The sequence below is a fragment of the Leopardus geoffroyi genome, chromosome A2, assembly GCF_018350155.1.
Source record: "Leopardus geoffroyi isolate Oge1 chromosome A2, O.geoffroyi_Oge1_pat1.0, whole genome shotgun sequence".
Lineage (NCBI taxonomy): Eukaryota > Metazoa > Chordata > Mammalia > Carnivora > Felidae > Leopardus > Leopardus geoffroyi.
Window position 1 is genome coordinate 150,973,819 of NC_059331.1, and position 22,395 is coordinate 150,996,213.

Genomic DNA, 22,395 nt, shown 5'->3' on the forward strand with positions numbered 1-22,395 from the left:
CTGATTGTAATCTACAATATTGATTTTCCATCCTGCCGCTTGCAAAGTTTGGAAAGGACAGAGTATACTCAAAACTACCTCAGGGTTCAAAAAACAGGAGTTAAACACATAAGATCAGTATTGGCAATTATGTAGTCTTGAACTCATTTTCTGCTTTATTCTTTTTCTTGCTCCATAGCTAGAAACACCGAGCCCTTCTCTACATGGAATAAATTATATCAGACGGTGGTAATTCATCTGTTCCTTAGACGAAGTGTTAGGGATGGGCTCCCTGTGTTCGGAGCTAGTTAAGCATGACCTCACTGCCTGTTAATGAGTACTTAAGTAGCTGGCAAGCTACGTCCTTGTCTCTTATGTAAGGACTCTCTGTAACTAGGCACACTTTTGAGCACAGCACTAAATTCTCCTAAATAAAGTGCTCAGAGGATCCAGCTTACGTGAGTTTTGCATGAAACATGGTTCTCTGATGCAGTTCTTCTGTCACAACCAACATGTTTTGGAGACAATTATCAATGGCATAACTCTATTAGATAGCAAATTTATCAAAGGATCTCAGAGTCGGTAGGGACTAATGATCTCTCTCCTTTTTATATGATTTGTGGGAAAACACTAGGAATACCAGTCCTGACGTGCATTTTATTGTTTTTAATGTTTATTTTTGAGAAAGAGGTAGGAGTGGGGGAGGGACAGAGAGAGAGAGAGAGAGGGAGGGAGAGAGAGAATCCCAAGCAGGTTCCTCCCTGACAGCAGAGAGCCCAATGCAGGGCTCGAACTCAAGAACCGTGAGATCATGACCTGAGCTGAAGTCAGAGGCTTGACCAACTGAGCCACCCAGGCGCCCCCTGTAGTACAATTTTAACACAAGGACACTTGGGATAGTGTTCTGTCTCTGGTCTTTTTTTAATGTTTATTTATTTATTTATGTAGAGAGAGAGAGAGAGGGAGAGAGAGAGTGCAAGTGGGGGAGGGACAGAGAGAGAGGGGGACAGAGGATCAGAAGCAGGCTCTGAGCTGACAGCAGAGAATCCAATGTGGGGTTCGAACCTACAAACCGTAAGTTCATGACCTGAGCCTAAATCAGATGCTTAACCGACCGAGCCACCCAGGTGCCCCGTCTCTAGTCTTAACATGTTCCCAGTTCTACAATGAAATCTCTGTGGTTCTCCTTAATCCCAAAAGAAAACTTCAACTGACTTTCAATTTTATTTCTAACTCGCAAAAAACGTACCCATTTTCTTGTTGTTTTATATGCTGTGCCATCTGATGAAGCATTGCTTCCACTCGAGCATGGAAGGTAGTTAGGCCTAGGCTGCAGAAATTCTAGAGACTTAAATCCCTCACAGACCCTCTGGTCTTCAGGGTAGGAGGTGAAAGGTAGAGGCCAGCACATTCAATTCAGTTGATTTTTTATTTTCTAACAAACCCTATTTAACACCTGATATAATTATAGTACAGTGGAAAAAAGAGTATACTTGGGAGAGAAACACTAGAATCTGGTCATGGCCCTACCACTTGCTACCGAAAATCGGGCAGACTGTTTTTCTGCCCTCACGTATCATTTCCTTACTTGTAAAGTGGGGGTATTAACCTAACCTGCCAACTTCCTGGTTACTGTGGCTATTAAATGAGATCATAAATATGAAAAGGGTCTACACAGCATAAGTAACAACCCTAACGACACGATATCAGAACTAATTTAGTGATGTTAAGTCCTGATTAGGAATAGTCATGTCATGTTAGACCACACAAACTGACGCCATAGGTAATGCAGTTGTTCAGAGGTTTCTTGGAGGCACCTGTGTCGGAATAGACCTACAAGCCTGTAGTTAGCTCTCAATCGAGAGGCAAAGGGGAATTCCATCTGCCAGAGATCAGCTGCTAGAGTTGAGTTCAAGACAAAGATGATAAAGCAGCTTTATTTCAGTGCCTCCCCTAGTTCCAGCCATCTTTTCTTGTCTCCAGTCTAGATCCAGGATTCCAGACAGACCCAAATTAACCAGTTACTTATGGCAGAGGACTACTAGGGTCACACCTAGACTTTTAGAACTCAATCTAATAGCAATGTTTTGTGTTACATACCTCCCTTCCTAGTAACAACTAATTTTTATGATGATACATAAATCAACATTGATTTAATAGTTAATTTCATGGGATTCAAAGAATAGCCCACTGAGGTAAAGAGAACAAATGATATTTGCCCATTTTTTCCATGTTGTATCATGCATCATTAAAAAAATTATTTTTTAACTGCGGTAAAACACGTAACATAATATTTACGGTCTTAACCATTTTTTAAATGTTTTTGTTTATTTTGAGAGATTGGGAGAGAGAGAGCGTGTGCAAGTAGGGGCGGGGCAGAGAGGAAGAGAGAGAAAATCCCAAGCAAGCAGGCCCGCACATCAGCACAGAGCCCGATGCCCGGCTTGAACTTACAAACTGTGACATCATGACCTGAGCAGAAATCAAGAGTCGATTAACTGACTGAGCCACCCAGGCGCCCCACCATCTTAACCAGTCAGTAGTGTTAAGCACACTCACAGTGTTGTGAAACATCTCCAGAATTTTCTCATCTTGCAGACCTGAAACTCTATATCCATAAACAACTCCCCACAGCCACTGATAAGCACCAATCTACTTTCTGGTTCCCTGAATTGACAACTTTAGATAACTCATAAGTGGAATTATGTAACATTTGTCTTTTGGGGACTGGTTTATTTCGTGTAGTATAATATCCTTAAGGTTCATCCATGTTGTCGCATAGGACAGGATTCCCTTACTTTTTAAGGCTGAATAATGGTACACTGTATGTATGCACCGCTTTCTGTTTGTTTTTTCATTTGTTGATGGACATGTGGGTTGCTCCCCCTCTTGGCTGTTGTGAATAATACCGCTATGAACAAGGGTATGCGAGATCTTTTCAAGATCTTTTGGGTATATACTCAATGGGACTGTTGGACTATATGGTAGTTTTACTGTTAAGTTTTTAAGGAACCTCCCTACTGTTTTCCGTAGTGGTTGCGTTGTTTTGCCCATTTTCCATTTGCCATTTTCCCACCATCAGCGTCTGTTTGCCCCTTTGTACAACAGGACACCAAGGGTAAGTGGTAGAAAGGGATCAGATTCAGACCTTGAGACTTCAGGCGGACCCCAACCTACCCTTGGGGCGGGTGTGAACATCCACTGTGCAACGACTACCAACGACCGGCAGTGGAGATTTCTTTTGGTCTGGGGTGCAAAGCCTGCAGACGACATCCCTCCCGGGAGGCTGCCCAACTGACATTTATCAAACTCCGTTGCGTTTCCGGACAGCCGCCCGGGAGCAGGAGCGAAGGTGAGCGAGGCCAAGGAGGCCGAAGGCACTTCGCAGGTGGAAGCCGGCAAGCGCCTGGAGGAGCTTCGCCGCCGCCGCGGGGAAACCGAGAGCGAGGAGTTCGAGAAGCTCAAACAGAAACAGCAGGAGGCAGCCCTGGAGCTGGAGGAGCTGAAGAAAAAGCGGGAAGAGCGAAGAAAGGTCCTAGAGGAGGAAGAGCAGAGGCGGAAGCAGGAGGAAGCAGAGAGAAAAGTCCGAGAGGAGGTAAGGAGGGCGCAGCTTACCCAAGCCCGCAGTCCGCGTCTGGCGACCCTTGTAGCCCGGGGAATAATGTTTTCGCTGGTGCAGTGCTGCTGCATGGACTCTTACAAATACATTTTAAGAATAATAAACTCACCGTGCATTAGGCACAATTCTAAACCCTTTACACATAGTAGTCTTTATCCAATTGTAAGAACTTTCTGACGTGAGTAGTCTTATTACCCCATTTTTCAGACGAGGAAACCGAGGCACAGAGCAGTTTTGTCGTTTTCCCATGGTCCCATTTACCTTAACCCATTCCCCTCTACTGTCTCTCAATAAAGAACAGCAAGCAGAGGAGGATGAAAAGGTCTGCAGATTCGTTATAAGATCTGAGAGTCACATGATAGTTGTTTTCTGATATTGGCAGGGTTTTTATAGAGAAGATTTTTTTAAGTAGCTTTGCTTTTTTTTTTTTTTTTAATGGAAGAACAAGGAGACGAAGTGGTCAGAAGCAGGGACAGTATCTGCTTTGTTCATTACTGTAAATCCAGGACCCAACACAGTGCCAGGCATAGAGCAGGAGCCCGGTAATTATGAACAGATGAATATGTTCCGTCTCTTAAGACAGAACTGAAAACAACAGATAAAGTTACAGAAGGCAAATTTTGAAAACTGAAAAAGTGCTTAACCAACTACAGCTTTACAAGGTGCATTCTTTCCTTTCATCCTGAGGTACATCATTATTCCCGTTTTATGGATAAACAAAAGGGAATCAAATTATTTGAGTGACTTATGTGTTACTTGACTAATAAATGGTAGAATCAGGATTGAGACCTCGATTCTCCAAATGAGCTTAGAGCTTTGCCCTCAAATCTTAGAAGATAGTGACCTTCTGTCGATCCAACTATGCACAAAGACAACAGATGGCTTTCTGACATGGATCCTTTGCAAAAATTCCCTAACCTGTGTGGAAAGTCTGGATAAATTATTCCAAGGTCTCTTCCAACTCCAGCTCTCAATGGGTCAGTTGCCTTTGGTTGGGAAGTAATTGGGATGATAGCTCTTTAGAATCAAGCATACCTGGGCTTGTATTTTCTGCCACTTGCAAGCTGGGACCTTGGCAGAGTTCCTGGACTGTGCTAAAACTTCTTTGCCTTATCTGGGAAATAATGTCCAGTTACAGGATTGATGCCATGATCAAACAGATAATTGTGTTCGTGGTGCCTGCTAGTTATAATTATTGTTAACATTGTCATTATTTGTTATTTAGGGGAGCAGAGTGTCAACGAAGGCAGAAGGGAAACACTTGCTCTTAGAATTGGTTTGAACCTAGAAGATTATTTGGTCTAACCTCCTGCCAAACAGTGTCTTAGTCAGTGGAACCACAATCACAGATTGTGTGGCCTACGAACAACATAGATTTATTTCTCACAGTTCTGGAGGTTGGGGAGTTCAAGATCAAGGCGTCAACAATTCTGTGTCTTACCATTTCATAGACCATGGTCTTCCCACTGTGTCCTCATTTGGCAGAAAGGGGAAGAGAGCTCTCTGGGGCCTCTCTTAGTGCCATTCATGAAGACTTCATTCTCAGGATCTAAACACCTCCCAAAGGCCCCACCTCCTAAACCGTCACTCTGGGGGTTAGGACGTTAATGTATGAATGGCAGTGGAGGAGGGGGGAACCTCAAACATTCAGCCCATAACACAGACGATCCTTCTGCCACATCCTCTGACAGACGAACATCCAATCTCTGCTTGGGAACCTACAGTTTAAAAACTACAAAAAACTACACACATCTCTCAGTAAACCGTTCATAGAGGATGTGCAACTGAATCGGAGCTCTGAATGTTTTGCCTGAGAGAGGAGACAGGGGAGAGTATTGCAGACCAGGAATTAAGGCACAGAGGGGCTAGTAGGATACATAGGGTGAACATCTGTGACTGCTTTGGTGCAGTGTCTATGTATTTCAGGCTTGTCAAACCATCTACAATAATCTACTCCGTGGAGGTGGAGACAACCATAAAATTATCTCTTATACAGTTTGAACATAATACTCTAGATTTAACATAAACTTTGCCCACCAGCTGTCTTGTCCGTCTTCACAACTCTCCTCAGAAGGAGGTGGAAGGGACATATATTTATCTTTAATATATACAGAAAGAGAAGGTCAGTGTAAATGTCCCGACAGGATGATAATGATAAGGACCAGCTTCACAGTGATCCTAGGAATTTTACATGGGCTTTCTCATTTAGCCCTTGCTAAAGCTGTCATTATCCCCATCTTACAGATGAAAAACTGAGGCATTGAACAGATGAGTAACGCGGCCAAGGTCACACAGTTGGGAAGTGGCCGCGCCAGAGTGTCAGGCAGGTGGACTCACGGGCTCAGGCTTCATCTCTGGCGACCACCCTGGAGGAGGGGGTGGCATGCAGTCCAGAAGCCCACTCTTTCCCCTGCGGCACCAGTGCTCCTTCCCCTACAGCCCTCTTTCCTTCTGGCTGGAAGCTGATATCGATGTCTGTGTTATTTGTTCTCCTGTCTCAGGAAGAGAAGAGGAGGCTAAGGGAAGAGATTGAAAAGCGGAGGGCAGAAGCTGCTGAGAAACGTCAGAAGATGCCAGAAGACAGCTTATCAGATGACAAGAAGCCATTCAAATGTTTCACCCCCAAAGGTTCATCTCTCAAGGTATTTTTTTCTCCCAGAAAGATTTCTCATCATACCTCTGTCATAATGTGATGGAAACCTGACCTCAGCTCCTTACTTGGCTCTTCATCATGTGGAGCCTCTGCTTCACTGACCTTTCTGCTCCTTCTTTCAGCCTTTTCACAGCTTACCATTGTTGGCAACGTGAGGGAAGGAGAGAAGTGAGGTGGAGAAATTGGTGTCTGTTGTTTCTTACATGCTTTGGTGTGTGTTAAAGTGACATTCAGCGATTATCTGTAGACTTCACTGACCTGTGCCCTCCGGAGGCCTCATTGCTGTGAGCAATTGAAAATGGAAACATTTAAAGTTCACCAAGTGGGCAACCGTATTATAAAGGCTGCTTTTCATTTTTAATTTGTCATTGTTAAAAATAGGGCAGCTGGAAGGGGTACTGGTCAAATTTGAAAGCCGTTGTCACAGGAGGAAATGAAGTGTGCCTTGGATAGGGTCCTTTGCCAGGATGAGTCTGGTCCCATCGCTGCCTTCAAGGAGCACAGCTCCCACTTGCCGGAAGTGGGAGAAAAGAGAACAAGCAGAAGGGAGCCCAGTCAAGGACATGGTGGAAGGGTTGACATGCAGAGCAAAGAGAACAGAAACCAGAAAGTGCTATCTATTACTTACACTCAATCTGCCATTATTTTCAAATATATGTCTTTTGTTTTGAGAGTTAACATGTACCGAGCACCTGGCACAGTGAAGATAGTCATTTGTCGAATGAAAAAATGAATGAATGAATCTTCAGAGATTGGAACTTTTAACGCTTTCGCTTCACCTTCATTTTCCATCAACGTAGCAAGGCTACAAAGCATTGACGATGGGCAAAACCAGGAGAGACTCATAGCCAGCCTCCAGCTGGTTAAGTATGTGCATGTGTGTGTCTATAATTGTGTGTGTGAGGTCACCTCATGTGGCCCATTAAAATGTCCAAAAGCCAGTTACTTACATTTTATACCTATTACCTGTTTCGCAGGAAAATCAGCATGTTTGATCCCTAAGGAACTTCACCGAGTCTTTTTGATCATCTGGGCCCCAGTCATACCCTGCCACTTCCCTAATGAACTCCGTGTACTCAAACCCTCTGTTCTCAGGATCTGCTTCAGGGGGGAATCCAAACTAAGCCACTGGGGGATTTTATTGTTTAATAGTTGCTATTTATAATGTACCCGATGCATGCTAGGTACTAGGAGGGAGAGAAGTACAAAGCAAGGTCGCTGCCCCTGTGGCATTAACACAGTCGACTGCTCTGGGGAATCCAAGGATTACCGGGTAACTAAATGCAGACTACCGGCACAGTGAGATCTTAGAACTGAGCAAAGTCAGTAGAGGGAAGCTTTGTGGAGTAGAGGAGTTTTATTCATGCACACTGAGATTTGGATTTCAGGGGTGCCTGGGTGGCTCAATGGGTTAAGTGTCTGACTCTTGATTTCGGCTCAGGTCATGATCTCACCGTTTGTGAGTTTGAGCTCTGCGTTGACAGCCTGGAGCCTGCTTGGGATTCTGTCTCCCTCTCTCTCTGCCCCTCCTCTGCTTGCTCTCTCTCTCTCTCTCTCTCTCTCTCTCTCAAAAATAAATAAATAAAAAGAAATTTGGATGCCATAAAATTTTCCTATGTCATAAAATATTCTTCTTTTGGATTTTAAAACCATTTAACAATATAAAACTCATTCTTAGCTTGAGTGCCATGTGAAAACCATGGCCTGCATAAGACCCATGGGCACATGGGCCGTAGTTTGCAGATCCCCACTATAGACGAAAGAACATAAAGGCAAAACAAAACACACACACACACACACACACACACACACACACACACACAAAATCCACTCAGTTCAGGCTATCTCCATGCAATGACCAGAGTTTGTTGTGTTCCAAGTCTGGGTCCTTGTGTTCCTGCTTCATCAATAATCAAAGATCCTTCTGGGGCGCCTGGGTGGCGCAGTCGGTTAAGCGTCCGACTTCAGCCAGGTCACGATCTCGCGGTCCGTGAGTTCGAGCCCCGCGTCGGGCTCTGGGCTGATGGCTCAGAGCCTGGAGCCTGCTTCCAATTCTGTGTCTCTCTCTCTCTCTGCCCCTCCCCCGTTCATGCTGTGTCTCTCTCTGTCCCAAAAATAAATAAACGTTGAAAAAAAAAATTTAAAAAAAAAAAAAAAAAAAAAAGATCCTTCTATCTTCCTTGAAATCTCACCCAAGCTAAACTTTCCTTGAACAATCTTGGTAACATGAAGAAAGTAGAGGAACATCTATACTTCTAATTTCTATTCTTCCTATTTGCAGGAGAAACTACAGTCCATCCTCCTTCTTCAAATATCTCCTCTCAACTAAATTCTTCAACTTACTTAATTTCTCTGGTCTTTTCCTCAACCTGACTCCTGGCTTCCCATTTCATAGTCTCCCAGGAGGCCATTCATCTGCCCCCTCCTCTGGAGAAGCATGTGTGAGCAATCAAAGTATTTATGTTAAAAAGAAACAAAACATTTTTAAATTTCTATATAACAGAGACACGCTTTCAGGAACAGACAATCTATTGCTTTTCTCCATAGTATGTGCCTTGAAGAATTTGCTGTGGCTCTGGTTTTAGAGCTCAATTTCATATGCTACCATTGAATTCCTACCATTGTTGCTACTCTTGGCCCTGCGACTTTTGTAAGTGGTTGTAAGTTAACATTGTAGCATGCCAATGCAAGGGAAAACATTTGCTATCTGACCTCAAAATATTATCAACTCATGTATTTTGTTAAGTTCTCATGACTCCTTCTATTCCTTTGTCTGGGAAACTGAACCTGGTTTCGCACAGTTAAATTTTGTTAGCAGTGAATTATTTTTCTTACATAATCCATGCACAGAACAAATTTTAAGTAAATTAAATATAAAATTGGGTTTTTATTGTTGTTGTTTCCATATTTTGGTGGTGAAAGGGGTGTAGAGGAAGGAGAGAGCCAATTTTAGAAAATGAATAGCATGCTTTTTCTCCCGAGTTTCATCAGGACAACACCGCCACCTCTCGGTCTTCAGAAGAACCAATTCCTGTCGTTAAACTACAGAAATTTGTGCAGTGTAAATCCAGTACACATTGTTACATTGTCTAGATTAACCAAGTTAAGGAATTTTCCAATAGGAATGTACCCATAAGTGCATGGTTAGCCCTGACAAAATGCGATAATGAAGTCAAGCTATATTAAATACCGTAGATACAAAAGGAGATGTTGGCTTCCGAGAATCTCTGTAATTTGAATTAATGGGATAGCCAAGGTCAAAAGCTCATCCCGGAGTCGGAAGGATGCTAGAAGTGCTACAAAGAGCAAGTCTCACCTCTGCTTCCCCTTACTCATGCCTCCGGCCTTCACTATGTGTTTCATTCCTCCATCCCCCCTCCTCTGTGTGTGTTCCCCAAATCTTTGTGCATGGGTTTGCTCCGCAACAAATGTCCTATCCCCTGTACCTCACGCACCCTCACTTCTATAAACTCACTGATAAAACTGTGTCAACTGTAAACTAAAAATCTCAGCTTCGAATCAAACCTACTGCATATCTTCTCCACCAACCCCAGAAACTCACTTCTCCTATGGCCCCAGCATTTTCTTCTTATCTTTACTTGGTACCTATCACTTGAATGTTCAGTATTTCATTCATATGTTCTGTTAGTCTTCGCTACTGACTGTGTTCTCCTTAAAGAAAGGGATACTGTCTCATACATTGTCGAGTGTTCAGTTTTATCCAGTGGGTACTCAGTATATAATTTATTGCTTAGTTACTTAGCTGACAGGCTGGTAGGGTTAAAAGATGGTTAGATGGATGGATGGATGGATAGATGGATGGATGGGTGGATGGATGGATGGGTGGATGGATGGATGGATAATATTAAAAGTGCCAGTGTATTGCATGGTTTCAATGTATTTCGCCTATTCAACTGGGAACTTTTTTTCCAGGGGTGCACTTCTAAGTTTATATTAAAATCAGGAAAATAAGATTTAAGACACTTCGCATCCCACAAACTCAGGGCTACTGATAGCACTTTTTTTGCAACAAGTTTTATTTTTAATGAGTTTGCTTTTATCATTATAAGAAATCATTGGAAATGATGAGACTCCCCCCCCCCCACTAACCTCTATAAAAATGTTATTCAACTGATATTAGAAGTGAAGCATGTTTTCCAAAAAGCCTAAGGGTGTTTATTAATAGTCCATAAGTCCCAGGACAGTCCAGGCCAGAAAGAGCCACTAACATCTCAGAAGACTATAAGGCACACTCAACCACACCAGTCTAGGGTAACTGAAGTCTAGCAGATTCCTTGGCTGTCCTGAACAGGACAGAAAATGGACTCCTTCAGCACATGTGTGCTTTGGCATAGGCAGTCATGTACAAAGGTTTTACCATGTGCTGACTTTGATAGGTGGTAAATGACAGAGGATATTGCTACCCTGGAGTTGGGTATCATTAAGGAGTCAACAGATAATTGCTGACTTACATAGAACATCTGATTTGATGATATAGTTTCAGTAAACCAAAATGTTTGACTTAGTGGCTTTAGTTTTAGCAAAAAGGAATTTCCTAGCTTTAAAGAGAAAAAGGAATTTGTTAAAGACCACCGAACTTACCATTTCATCAGTTTTTCCAGGCTTATTTCCATAATTCCCACTTGGGCTAACAGGGTTTCATGAGAGGCCTCAGCCCTGAGGAACTGTGCCCCAGCCTCAATCCAGCCCCTTCCCCATCTTCTATATTCAAGACAAATTAGGCTCAGCAGTAGGCTGGACAGCTGTCAAGTTAAGAAACCAGGCTAAGCAGTAAGTGAATAGTTCGGAGTTCCTAGTTACCTTTCTTATTCGATCCTATTACACACGTAATATGTGTTAAAACATGGTGGGAGAATTTTGCTCATCAAATAACATGGTATATCTGTACTTATAAATACATCCTAAAGGGTAACAGCAAGTGCTTTTGAAAGAAAAAAAAAGTTTTTGTCTTGAAACGTAATTACTTTGCCACTAATTTACATTGTTTCAGAGGCTTTGTTATTCCATTTCTGTCTGGTCTTTAATTTACCTCCAGAACTTTGTATTTCTCCACACTTTCTCTATCACCTGCCCAGTCCTATGTTTGTCCCCTCCAAATCTCACCTCAAATACCTCCTATGTACTTTACCATGGAGCAGAGTTGCTGGGCTCAGAATCCTATTACCCCCTGCACACCCTCTGAAGCTTTTACTCGCCCAGTGGCATGGGCCGAGAAACATCGTTTATAAGCTGCAAATATTAACTAGGGTTTGTTTGTTTGTTTGTTTTTCAATTCCTAGATAGAAGAGCGAGCAGAATTTTTGAATAAGTCTGTGCAGAAAAGGTAAATGTGATTGATTGTTCAATGAGAATCATCAGCTGTTCTATATGTAAGGAAAGATTCTCTCTCGTATTTTTATGCATGTGTGTGTGTGTTTATTCACTTAGCAGTGGTGTCAAATCGACTCACCAAGCAGCAGTTGTGTCTAAGATTGACAGCAGACTGGAGCAGTATACCAGCGCAATTGAGGTGAGAGACTGTCTCAGTGCCACGGTCATGGGCAGACAGAAATAGATTCTGCTGATAGATGACCGTAGAAGCTTAGGACGGTAATCACAGCCAATAACCACATTACTATGTTAGAGTATTAGTGGTGCTCTATTGTACTTTGAACTAGCTATACAGAAGAACAGTAATAGAGATAAATCGTAAATAAATTGTTGTTTTCTACTTTCAGCCAGAGTATTCTTTAGTGAAGCTGTTCCTCTTTTAATGAATGGGCTTATTGGTATTGAACTATATTACTTGTATGTTCATAAGTATATCTTCAAGATCCTTAGTTACTTACAAAATGTGTTCCCATATGTAATTTCAACAGTTACAACTTGGGTTCATCTTTTTTTTTTTAATCTATCAAAACTTTTATTATCAAATAAAAGTAGTACTATAAATTAATATAAAGGTGATAGCCAGACCAAGTTTCATCATCATCAATTTAAAAATGATTGTTTTGTGCTCTTAAGACCATAGTTTTATGCTTCTTTCTGTTTCAACTTTTTTCCACACCCCGCCCCCAAAGAGGGTTCTACACTATTTGGAAATAAAGTATATTTCCAAGTACCAAAGCACTTGGTATAGTGCCAGTGATCAAGATGTGTCTTCTCTCTTTTTGTAGTTTTAGTCAATGGTTTTACCCTTCAGATGTGTATCACAACCTATAAAGTAATTGGATCAGTTTGGTTTGATTTTTCTCCTGTCCTTTGTACTGCAGAGTGGAGATCCCTGTAAAATTGTTCACAAACAAATGATAAGAGGGAATAAGAAAGAGAGAGGTCTGGATGATTTGTCAAATGAATAATCAAGTCCTAACACTCAAGAGGTGATTTTTCACAAGATTGAATGTCCAGTGAAATATAAGACAAATTGCAGATTGTTATTTTCTGTGGCTGAATTGATCATAGCTCTAATAGGATTAAGGAAGCCAGGACTGGGGCCTCAGAGTTTACACAGTCCGGGGAGATACTTTTATGTGCAGGCCACTGATGGTACCACCTTGCTACCATCCGTGTGTGGCCAACCACCCACACAAGCCACAGGCCACAAAGCAGGACCACCAGAGAAACTGCACGATTCTGGGTATGCCCATCACTACGGCTGGAAATGTATCTTGAATGCACACCTTTCATTTTCTTCATCTGTTTTCTCCTCCTTTCAGTATGTTCTCCACACAGAGGTCTCTCAAGTTTTTAGTTTTTTTAAAAAAAATTTTTTTTTCAACGTTTATTTATTTTTGGGACAGAGAGAGACAGAGCATGAACGGGAGAGGGGCAGAGAGAGAGGGAGACACAGAATCGGAAGCAGGCTCCAGGCTCCGAGCCATCAGCCCAGAGCCCGACGCGGGGCTCGAACTCACGGACCGTGAGATCGTGACCTGGCTGAAGTCGGACGCTTAACCGACTGCGCCACCCAGGCGCCCCCCAAGTTTTTAGTTTTTTAACATGCCCTATCTTCAGCCCTTTGTGTATGTCATTCCCTCTACATGGAATGGCATTTGCTCCTTCTTCTCACCTAGCCACTTCCAAGCCTTGTGTCAGATCTCCATTTTAATGTCACTTCTTCAGAGCAGCCTTCTTTGGTTCCCTAAACTAAGTATTATTCCCCTAACACATGCTCTCTGGGCATGCTTTATGGCACCACATTCCTTCGCATACCACGTTTCACAATGTGAAATAAATACTTGTGTAACTAGTTACCGTCACTCTCCCCTATTAAAGTGTTAAGTCCACTGTAGCTTACAGCGCAGACTGTCTTGAGTGGCACAATATCCCCAGAGCCTAGCACAGTGCCCTGCTCACATAAAGCACTTAAAAAGAATCTGTTGAAGAAATGAAGTGAAATATCCCCTTCACAACTAGTGGTGTCCCAGTAAAAGGCATAGTTTCTTTTTTTTTTTTTTAAGTTTATTTATTTCTTTTTGAGAGAGAAGAAGAGAGAGAACAAGCAGGGGAGGGGCAGGCGGGAGGGGGAGAGAATCCCAAGCAGGCTTCACATTGTCAGCACAGAGCCCAACTTGGGGCTTGAACCCACGAGCCATGAGATCGTGACCTGAGCCGAAATCAAGAGTCGGATGCTTAACCAACTGAGCCACCCAGGTGCCCCAAGCATAATTTCATTTTTTAAAGATCCTCTGATGTATATATTATGGTTTATTTGAGGTCTATATGTCATCAGAATGTAGTTTTACGACAGAATTATTGTAACAGAATTAACAACAGAATTTTGGGGGGGGAGGTGTTATTTTTAAATATCACAGTGAATTTTTTCAATGTTAACGTTGAGGAAGACAAGCTCGCTGTAATTTTATGAGAACAGACTTATCAGCACCAACCCTAAAAATAGTTCACACGTTTCAGGGAACAAAAACCGCAAAACCTATGAAGCCAGCAGCCTCAGATCTCCCTGTTCCTGCTGAGGGTGTACGCAATATCAAGAGCATGTGGGAGAAAGGGAATGTGTTTTCATCCCCCACTGTATCAGGCACACCAAACAAGGTAAGTATAGGATTTTGGTCTTTTAATTTTGGAAGTTGGATTTTTTTCCTTTTTCCCTTGTTTGTTTTTGTTTGTTTCTGTCTGTCTCTCTCTCTTTCTCTCTCTTTTTTTTTAAGGAATCACACTAGTTAATAATAAAAGCAGTGAAGACGATATAATTCTTTCAGAGGCAATGTGTTCATGAGGCTACACTCTGTACTATGCTCTCTGGCCACAGTATTCTAAATGAAGAGCTTGAAATTAATCCTCAGCCCCTGGAAATAGGGAGGGGGGTGAGGTGCGGAGGAAAGAAAACCAGATAACATAGTCTTTAAATAGCAAGTTTAAGGTTTCTTTTACTCAAAATACTAAATCTAAAGATCAATCATTGATCTGTGTTATGTGATGGTTATGTGAAGTAACACTTCATAGTCTTTTGAGGTTACTTTTAAGGGTTTTTTTTTCCAAGTAAAGTTTTTTTTTTTCTCTCTCCCTCTCTCTCTGTCATGTTGGATTATTAACTTTGTAGGAGACTGCTGGCTTGAAGGTGGGGGTTTCCAGCCGCATCAATGAATGGCTAACTAAAACCCCAGATGGAAATAAGTCACCCGCTCCCAAACCTTCGGTAAGCAGCTTTGGGTTTTTCTGAAGTTTTTTGATCTCTTAGTTTTTAGCAGCAAAAGAAAACAGGCCGTGGGCCTATTTGCCTGGGAAAGACAGTGCTCCAGTTCACTAGCAAAAAGGTGGGGCTCAGATTTACAGAGGATGGTCCACCCTAATTACCCAGAGGGTAAAATGGAGCCATAATCGCCTCTGCACCCTGAGAAGAGCAGTTAAGCCCGAGCTGGAGGCAGTTCACATTTACATTCTTAACTGGTCTGTTTGTTTAGCTTCCATTCTATAAATCACAGCTAGGAATTTGGAAGTGAAAATGTCAAATTATCTTGGCCACTTCTCTGTGGAGAGCCCTCCTAGACTTATTCCCAAAAGAATGTGTATGTTGGCTATTTTGAACCCATATTTTCTAATTTGCCTAATTTCTGTAACTTAACACAAAAATATAGTAATTGGGTAGTTGTTGAAATAATTGCTGTAATTTTATTGTCAACACCTCCAAAGGAAAGCCATTAGAAAGAAAAAAAAACAGTAGAACTGGAAACTATAAAAACTGGTTATGAATGTTATTTTTGGAAATCTAACATTTTCTTATTAAGCGTGGCTATCTTACTATAAAAATGTTCTTTTAAATTTGTCATTGAATGTCTGATAATTGCTTTCCATTTATCATTATAATCAAAAACCTTACTAAGCTCCCTACCAAATATTAGTGGGTTTTCTCTGTTAGATTGCTTTTATGCCTTTGTTGGTGCCCAAGGGAGCAGAGACTGCCTTGTCACAACCACTCTAAGCCAGAGGTAGAAGAAAAGCATTCTAAATCATGGTCTCTGCACTGTTGACCATTTGATTTCATCCATTGGCTCCACGTTTAGTCTCCAAAGTCAGTAAAGTTTATCACTTTTCCAACTTAAAAAAGAAAAAATAGAAATATTTCCATGTCTTTCATGGATGCAACTCCCTATAGTCATCTAATTAGTATTCAGCCCAAGATTTTTTGCATTAGGACTCACAGGAGGTATAAAACTTAATGTAAACCCAAGTTACAATTGGAAAGTCTTTATATATTGGAAAAAACATCTCTTCCGCCTTCCCAGTAGATACAGGAAAGGGGGCCTATTATTGGAGACAGTTTAAGTGAGAGATCATACCCAAGAGGTATGTTCTCTTAAGTGTCTCAAATTTCCCCAGCACCCAAGGTGACATAAAGAGTAGAAATTGCTTTTTGGGGGCGTCTGGGTGGCTCAGTTGGTTGAGCATCCAACTTCGGGTCAGGTCATGATCTCATGGTTCGTGGGTTGGAACCCCATGTCAGGCTCTGTGGTGACAGCTCAGAGCCTGGAGCCTACTTAGGATTCTGTGTCTTCCTCTCTCTCTGCTCCCCTCCCCCCACTCCTGTTCTTGTCTCTCTGTCTCTCAAAAATAAATAAACACTAAAAAAAAAAAAAAAAAAAAGTAGAAATTCCTTTTTTAAATGGTAATTTATATAATTTATATAAGTTATATAAGTTCCAGACTAGTGATTATTAGCCTTTCTGAATTGGGGATCTCTTTGAAAACCTAATGAGATCTAAGGACCCTGTCCCCACAAACCTGCATTTGATACAAATTCAGAAAGTTCATGGACCCACTGAAGATCTCACAAGCAAGGATAAAGAGTATGATGAGTATGGCACGTTGCTAGAGGAGATGGTCACTTTTTCACATTTACAGTATTTGCAATCTATTTCATTTCTATATCCTATTATACTCCTGTATTCAGCCCAGGACTTGACCCATACTCTTTTAGCAGTACCTTAACTGATAAATCTATCATCATCTGTGTCATCCTAATGGGAGGGTTAAGAGATTTAACTTAGTTATTATTACAACAGATATAATAACTGTGTCAAGGTTTCCACCAAAAAAGCCCATTTTCTGGCAGGACCAAAAGGTATTACAGGGAAATTACAAAATCATTGCCTGCCTTACCTACGATTTAGTAAGCAATTTGCTAGACCATCTCCTAGAGGATGGAGAGGAAAAGGAAAGAAGAATGTGGCAATTAGTATAGCTCGTGGTGACCGCTTTTTTCCTATGTCCCATTGGATTTTGTAGACTAGTGTGGCTTCCTGAATGAAGGTCACATAGGAAGAAAACACATGTAAGTGATGTTATAAATAAAAGCCAGTTTGAGTATGCTTGATAAGCAATTTAAGCTTTGTGCACATCCCTAACGTAGTAGACACAGTGCTATGCCAAAATCTGAATAAGCAACAAGGCAGTCTCTGGGGAACGACATGACTTGGAGCCCAGCAAGGCAGGAAAGTAAGTCAGCGACACTATGGATCCAGGAGAGATGAAATTTCTGAAATGCGGAAAGTGCTGAAAGGATCCAGCAGATGCATAAAACTTGTCAGGAAAAGGTTAAGTCCAGGAAAGCAGCTTAGAAAGACAGATCAAGCAAGGATCTGATCCAGGCCTTGTCCAGGTGGTCTCATACTGGTGGCCTGCAGCTAAGATCTGTGTAGTTTGGGGCCGTCGTGTTTCATTCCCCTTTTTAAAATTGTAATTTGAACACGTTTCAGGTGTAGAGGCAGGCAATCTTGAATTTGTCGATTCTCTGTTGTTGTTGTTGTTGTTGTTATCGTCGTCGTCGTCGTCGTCGTTGTTGTTGTCGTTGTTCTGCACCAGGCCTCTGCAGGCATTTGTATTTCCAGCCTGGCCCTTCATGGCAGGCATCTGAGTTTGACACCCTTGGGAGTCTGGTCAGCCTGACCCTGAACCCAGGATGTCAGAAGATTACCTAAGACAACAGCAAATAGGAGACCTTCGAAGGGGCCTTCTGATTTGAGATCAGAAGTGGTTTCTCTTCAGCCCCTTGTTTATGTTCCCCAGTATTCATGGGTGGAGGGGACCGCCTGGCTTTGTTTTGACAGATGTGTGGCATGTGGACAGTAAGGAAAAATCGGAGGGAAATTCTTTCACCAAAGCAGTCCTCACCCAGGGAAACCTCAAGAAGGAAGGAAGTAATCCAAGGATTAGTGTCTTGCTCAAGAATTCCCCAAAGGGAAACACCACTGGCTATGTAATAATATTCATGTATGCTAAAAATTAAAAGTGTTCAAAATAGCTCATCAAATCAATATTACTTAGGGTCCCTGAAATTTAACTTATTCAAAATCAAACATTGATTTATACCTGATTCTTTACTGGGACATCTACTGCTGTTTGTGGGTAGAATTCCCAGGATTTCGGGCTAACTTTGTAAACGGAATCCAGTTCTGAGTATGTCTGTTTTATCTGGTTTGACTGTTCTTTGTGTCTAAACTACATGTTATGTATAGCAATTTAAGTGCTAATTTGTCTTTCTTTTTGTTTAAAAAAAACAACAACAACAATGTCTTTCTCAGCTGAATTCTCTTCTTCATTCTCTGATCTCTGGTTGATTGGAAACCTGCTTCTCCTGCTTCATTTCTCCCTCTTCTTCCGGAGTGGGTCTTTCTCTAAAATGTAGTCTGGTCAGGTAATTTCATTTATATTTCCCTTTTGATTTAAAATGCCAACTTACCACTTGGATGTTAATATTTTCTTAAAATGGACTCTTTAAACTCTTTAAGTGCTCTCAAAAGATTCATAGGCAGGATTTAAGGGAAATACACTTCACCGTCTTCTGTAGAAGAACATTCATGTGAAAGAATAACAATTGTTTTATATGAATCAAATAAATAAAGTAATAACAGCCCCTTTCCAGAGCTTCCATTAGTATGTTCCTAATTATAGTTTCCCAAATTTTCAGTCGTCCAGACAATTTGGCAGTTCCTAGCTACATTGGCAAAGGTAGTGGAATTCTTCAAAAACAATCTGATTTGTTGCTTACTGGTTCCAAGTTAAATAGGTATAACTCTCTCCTAGAATATCAGGAATCCCAGCCACAACGGAAATCCAGAAACTCAGTAAGATTAAGGTAAATCTGAAATGCTTCACATGGTACCATTTAACCAGTGCATTTTTAGTGTCGGGATTTCAATAGTATCTGTCAAAAATATGCCCATTTAGACCAGTGTCTGTGGATAAATGCAATTGCTATTAGCTTTGCCTTCCTAATGAGAGAAGGGCTTGCCAAAATAAACATTACTATTTTGGTAAAACACATTTCTTTTCTCCAAACTACCTTTGCCAAGTACTAGCATAAGCAAATGCTGGAAGAAAAGTAAATGGAAACAGAAATTTGGACCCTTATCCAAACCAAATTAATTATGAGGTAGTAAATAACGAATCAAAGCTATGTAACTGTTATCAAGCGTATTTTAGTGTTTTCTTCCCAAGATTTCCACATGTTTTCACATATGTCATCGGCTCAATTTTCTCTTATGGGTACAATTTGTGGCAAATGTTTACTTTCATGGGGCTAGGTTCTACTGATACACTTCTGAATTACCCACCTACTCCTTAGGAAACACGAAATGACTGGAGTCTGAGGAAAGTGCAATTAGAAAAGCATTTTAGTTTGAGCTGCCCAGAAGCAGACCCTAAGATAGTGCAGGTAGTTTACTTGGGAGGTGAAGAAAACACTGCAGGAAGTGAGTCAGGGAAAAGCAGGTAACCAATAATGTTATTAAGCACATGGGCTATAAAAACTTAATCCCACTGGGGCAACCCAACATAAAACACATGCTTCAGAGTTACCCCTACATGAGGCATGAGTGAGCCTGAAAAATATTCTTGCACCAAGTCTCATCGGTGAGTGATTGAGGACTGCTCCTGGGGTTGTTAACTCTCTGAACTTCCAGCCTCTCTCCTGGGTGGGCGAAGTGGGCATCTATAGCCAGAGAAGGTCCTCAGGCAAAGAAATGGAATATCGGCATCTAGAAGTTAGGCTGGAATGTACTAAAGTCCTAAGAGTTCAGGGATACAGGCAGAACACTGAAAGAAAAGGTAATCTGCAAGAGGTGAAACGCTTACACAACCTCAAAAGAATTATTTAAAGCTAATGTATGTTCTGTTCACTACTAAGAGCGTGAAAAGTTACAAATAGGCTACATTATTTTAAATATGCTTTTATTCCAGTTCTACGGACCCATTAACAGTAAGCCCTTGGTTGAGGATAGGAACTAAATGCTGGATAATTCTAGCCCATTCTCGTGTCATAACATAGATCAAGGTCTATGTAAAACCAGACTGTGGCTAATGATCCTTTTGATTCCATCCATTTCATATCACTAGGATAAAGTGTATTAAACAAGAACTTGATTCAAACAAATAACAGACGTGGTGACTTATTTAGACCTGGTCAGAAAATATAAATGGCCACCCTACCAATTTTCTCTGCTTTTCCTTCATTAGGATTTGAGGCCAGGAGACGTATCTAGCAAGCGGAACCTCTGGGAAAAGCAATCTGTGGATAAGGTCACTTCTCCCACTAAGGTAATTTTCTGGGAAGATTTGTTTTTCATAGGTTCTTTTCCTGCTGTGTGCTGCAGTATGATGTCCCAGGGTCAAATGAGACATATCACAGATCACAGAGTCTTGTCTGGGTAACAATCACCTTCTAAAAATGTATATATGGTACAGTGAAAGGCAAAGTGCACAGAGCCTTCAGAATTGTAGGCTTGTCAGTCATCCAACATAAATAGTCCAAACTCGTAGAGTAGTTCCCAGCAAGACATTCTAGAAATGCCACAGTGTTAGGAGTGTTGACTACAGAGGTCGTGTCATATAAGCATGGTCTGTAACTTCCTTACACGGTCCAGGCTTGGAGCCACAGGCATTTGAAGATCACCTGGGGAAAAATGTCTGTCTCCGTGAATGGCTCCGAAGCTGCTTTCTGGAACTATTACCTTGCCAGCAGCCTACGACCTAAGGTTGCTATGGCAAAAAGTTAAAATAGTATTTAAAAGTTAGGCAAAACTTGCTACCCTATGAAAACTTATAGTTAAGAGTGCTTGGATTTGTCTTTTTTGGGGGGAAGGGAGGGTCTTCTGGTCAAAGGCTATGCTCATTCTTCACACAGGAGGCTCTGGACAATATCTAAATGATGCACAGACTGAAAATAAGACCCCTTGTTGTCCAGCCAATTCAACTTCTAATTGTAGCCCTTCCCCAATTCAAGCAACAAGCCCAGTCTTCTCTTTTTAATAGAGGAAAAATTGAAAAGAGAGAAATCAGAGAGCCACTAATAAGCAGAATTAGAACAGTGTGCTTATGGGTCAATTTAGAAGCACTTTTCTAGCAAACCCAGAACGAGGAACACCTCAAAGGCAACCAGAAGATTTCTACAGTTTCTCAAGTGAGAGAATCACTTCCCCTTCCCTACCTTCTACAGGCTCCTAAGTCTGGCACAGCTGCCTAAGTGTGTTGTTCCGTCTCTTGATCAGTTTATTGATTGCTCTTACATTCCAATAAAATCCACTAGCCCAGTCTCTCTACTTATGGTGAGTTTTAAACAAGTTTTCTAAGTCATGGCTGAATATATTAGAAGTACCTAGTAATAATTATCACCACTACAAACCACTAACGCTTTCTGAGTGTCTGCTCTATGCAAGGGACTGTTCTACTTTCTTAAGCTACATTATCTCAACTACCCTGTGAAGTGCGTTTTATTATTACTTCCATTTAGAGCTGAGGAAAACAAAGCACAGAGAGATGAACTTTCCCAAAGCCACACAGCAAATAAGCTAGCAAAGCCTGCATTGAAACTGAGGCAATCTGGTCTGAGCCTACATTCTTAACCATTATGCATGCTGCTTGCTTTTGAAGATTGCATATTTAGCAGAAAATATAAAGTTTTAAAGTTCTTTGCTCAATTTTCTCCTGGTGGAGGAGGGTAGGGAGATCGTTTATTAGTTTCTTTTTTCAGGCAAAGAATGAACTTTTGTTGACTTAAGCCATTATGGCCCCTCTAGCATCTCAGAAGTGGCGGTCCAAATGTGTATGTAGTTGGATTTCTTAGTAGAGGGTACCAGCTGTCTGTAACCCATCAGTACCAGTTTAATGGAGCCTCTCCAGAGGATAACATTCCTCTGAGCCAGGGTTCTGGAAAGTGGAGTACAGATATAATCTGGAATGGTAAAACTCAAGAGAACTCCACTCATGTTCAATACAAGATAAACAGTACTCCTTGGAATTATGCAACATGGTGGTACAGGTGGGAAGGTGACAGGGTGAGTGCCCCCTTCTCCTCAGTCTATAACACAAAAGTCTCTGTACAGTAGTAATGATGATAGTAATAATAATAATATTAATAAAACCATGAGGCCCAGAGATGGGTTTATGCGGTAGCAGAGTAGATGGCTTCTTTGCTCCAAAATGTCAAGCTCACTACATGTCATGCAATCATTCCTTTGAAATGGAAGTACTCATTTGAAAATGCAGATTCACAGCACTAATAGTTGTGGCTACATCAGTAAGGACTTTTAGTAAGGGCCAGATAAGTTTCGAGGGTAGGGGTGTTAAGAACAGAAAGGAAGAGGGGTGCCTGGATGGCTCAGTCAGTTTAATGTCCAACTTCAGCTCAGAT

At 41.5% G+C, this 22,395-nt stretch overlaps 1 protein-coding gene across 33 annotated transcripts in view; it reads left to right on the forward strand.

Annotated features, from left to right (window-relative positions):
• Nucleotides 1-22,395, forward strand: part of CALD1 (caldesmon 1) — a 188,017-nt gene that overhangs the window by 162,654 nt on the left and 2,968 nt on the right. For 20 of the 33 annotated variants that reach the window (XM_045495697.1, XM_045495701.1, XM_045495708.1 and 17 more), the window contains 7 exons: nt 3,310-3,574; nt 6,100-6,240; nt 11,552-11,595; nt 11,700-11,781; nt 14,166-14,303; nt 14,812-14,907; nt 20,223-20,303. In XM_045495697.1, the coding sequence (XP_045351653.1) occupies nt 3,310-3,574; nt 6,100-6,240; nt 11,552-11,595; nt 11,700-11,781; nt 14,166-14,303; nt 14,812-14,907; nt 20,223-20,303 (847 nt within the window). Of the gene's footprint in view, nt 1-3,309; nt 3,575-6,099; nt 6,241-11,551; nt 11,596-11,699; nt 11,782-12,523; nt 12,979-14,165; nt 14,304-14,811; nt 14,908-20,222; nt 20,304-22,395 lie in introns of those variants that run through there. The other 13 variants (XM_045495728.1, XM_045495703.1, XM_045495704.1 and 10 more) reach the window with 3 other exon arrangements.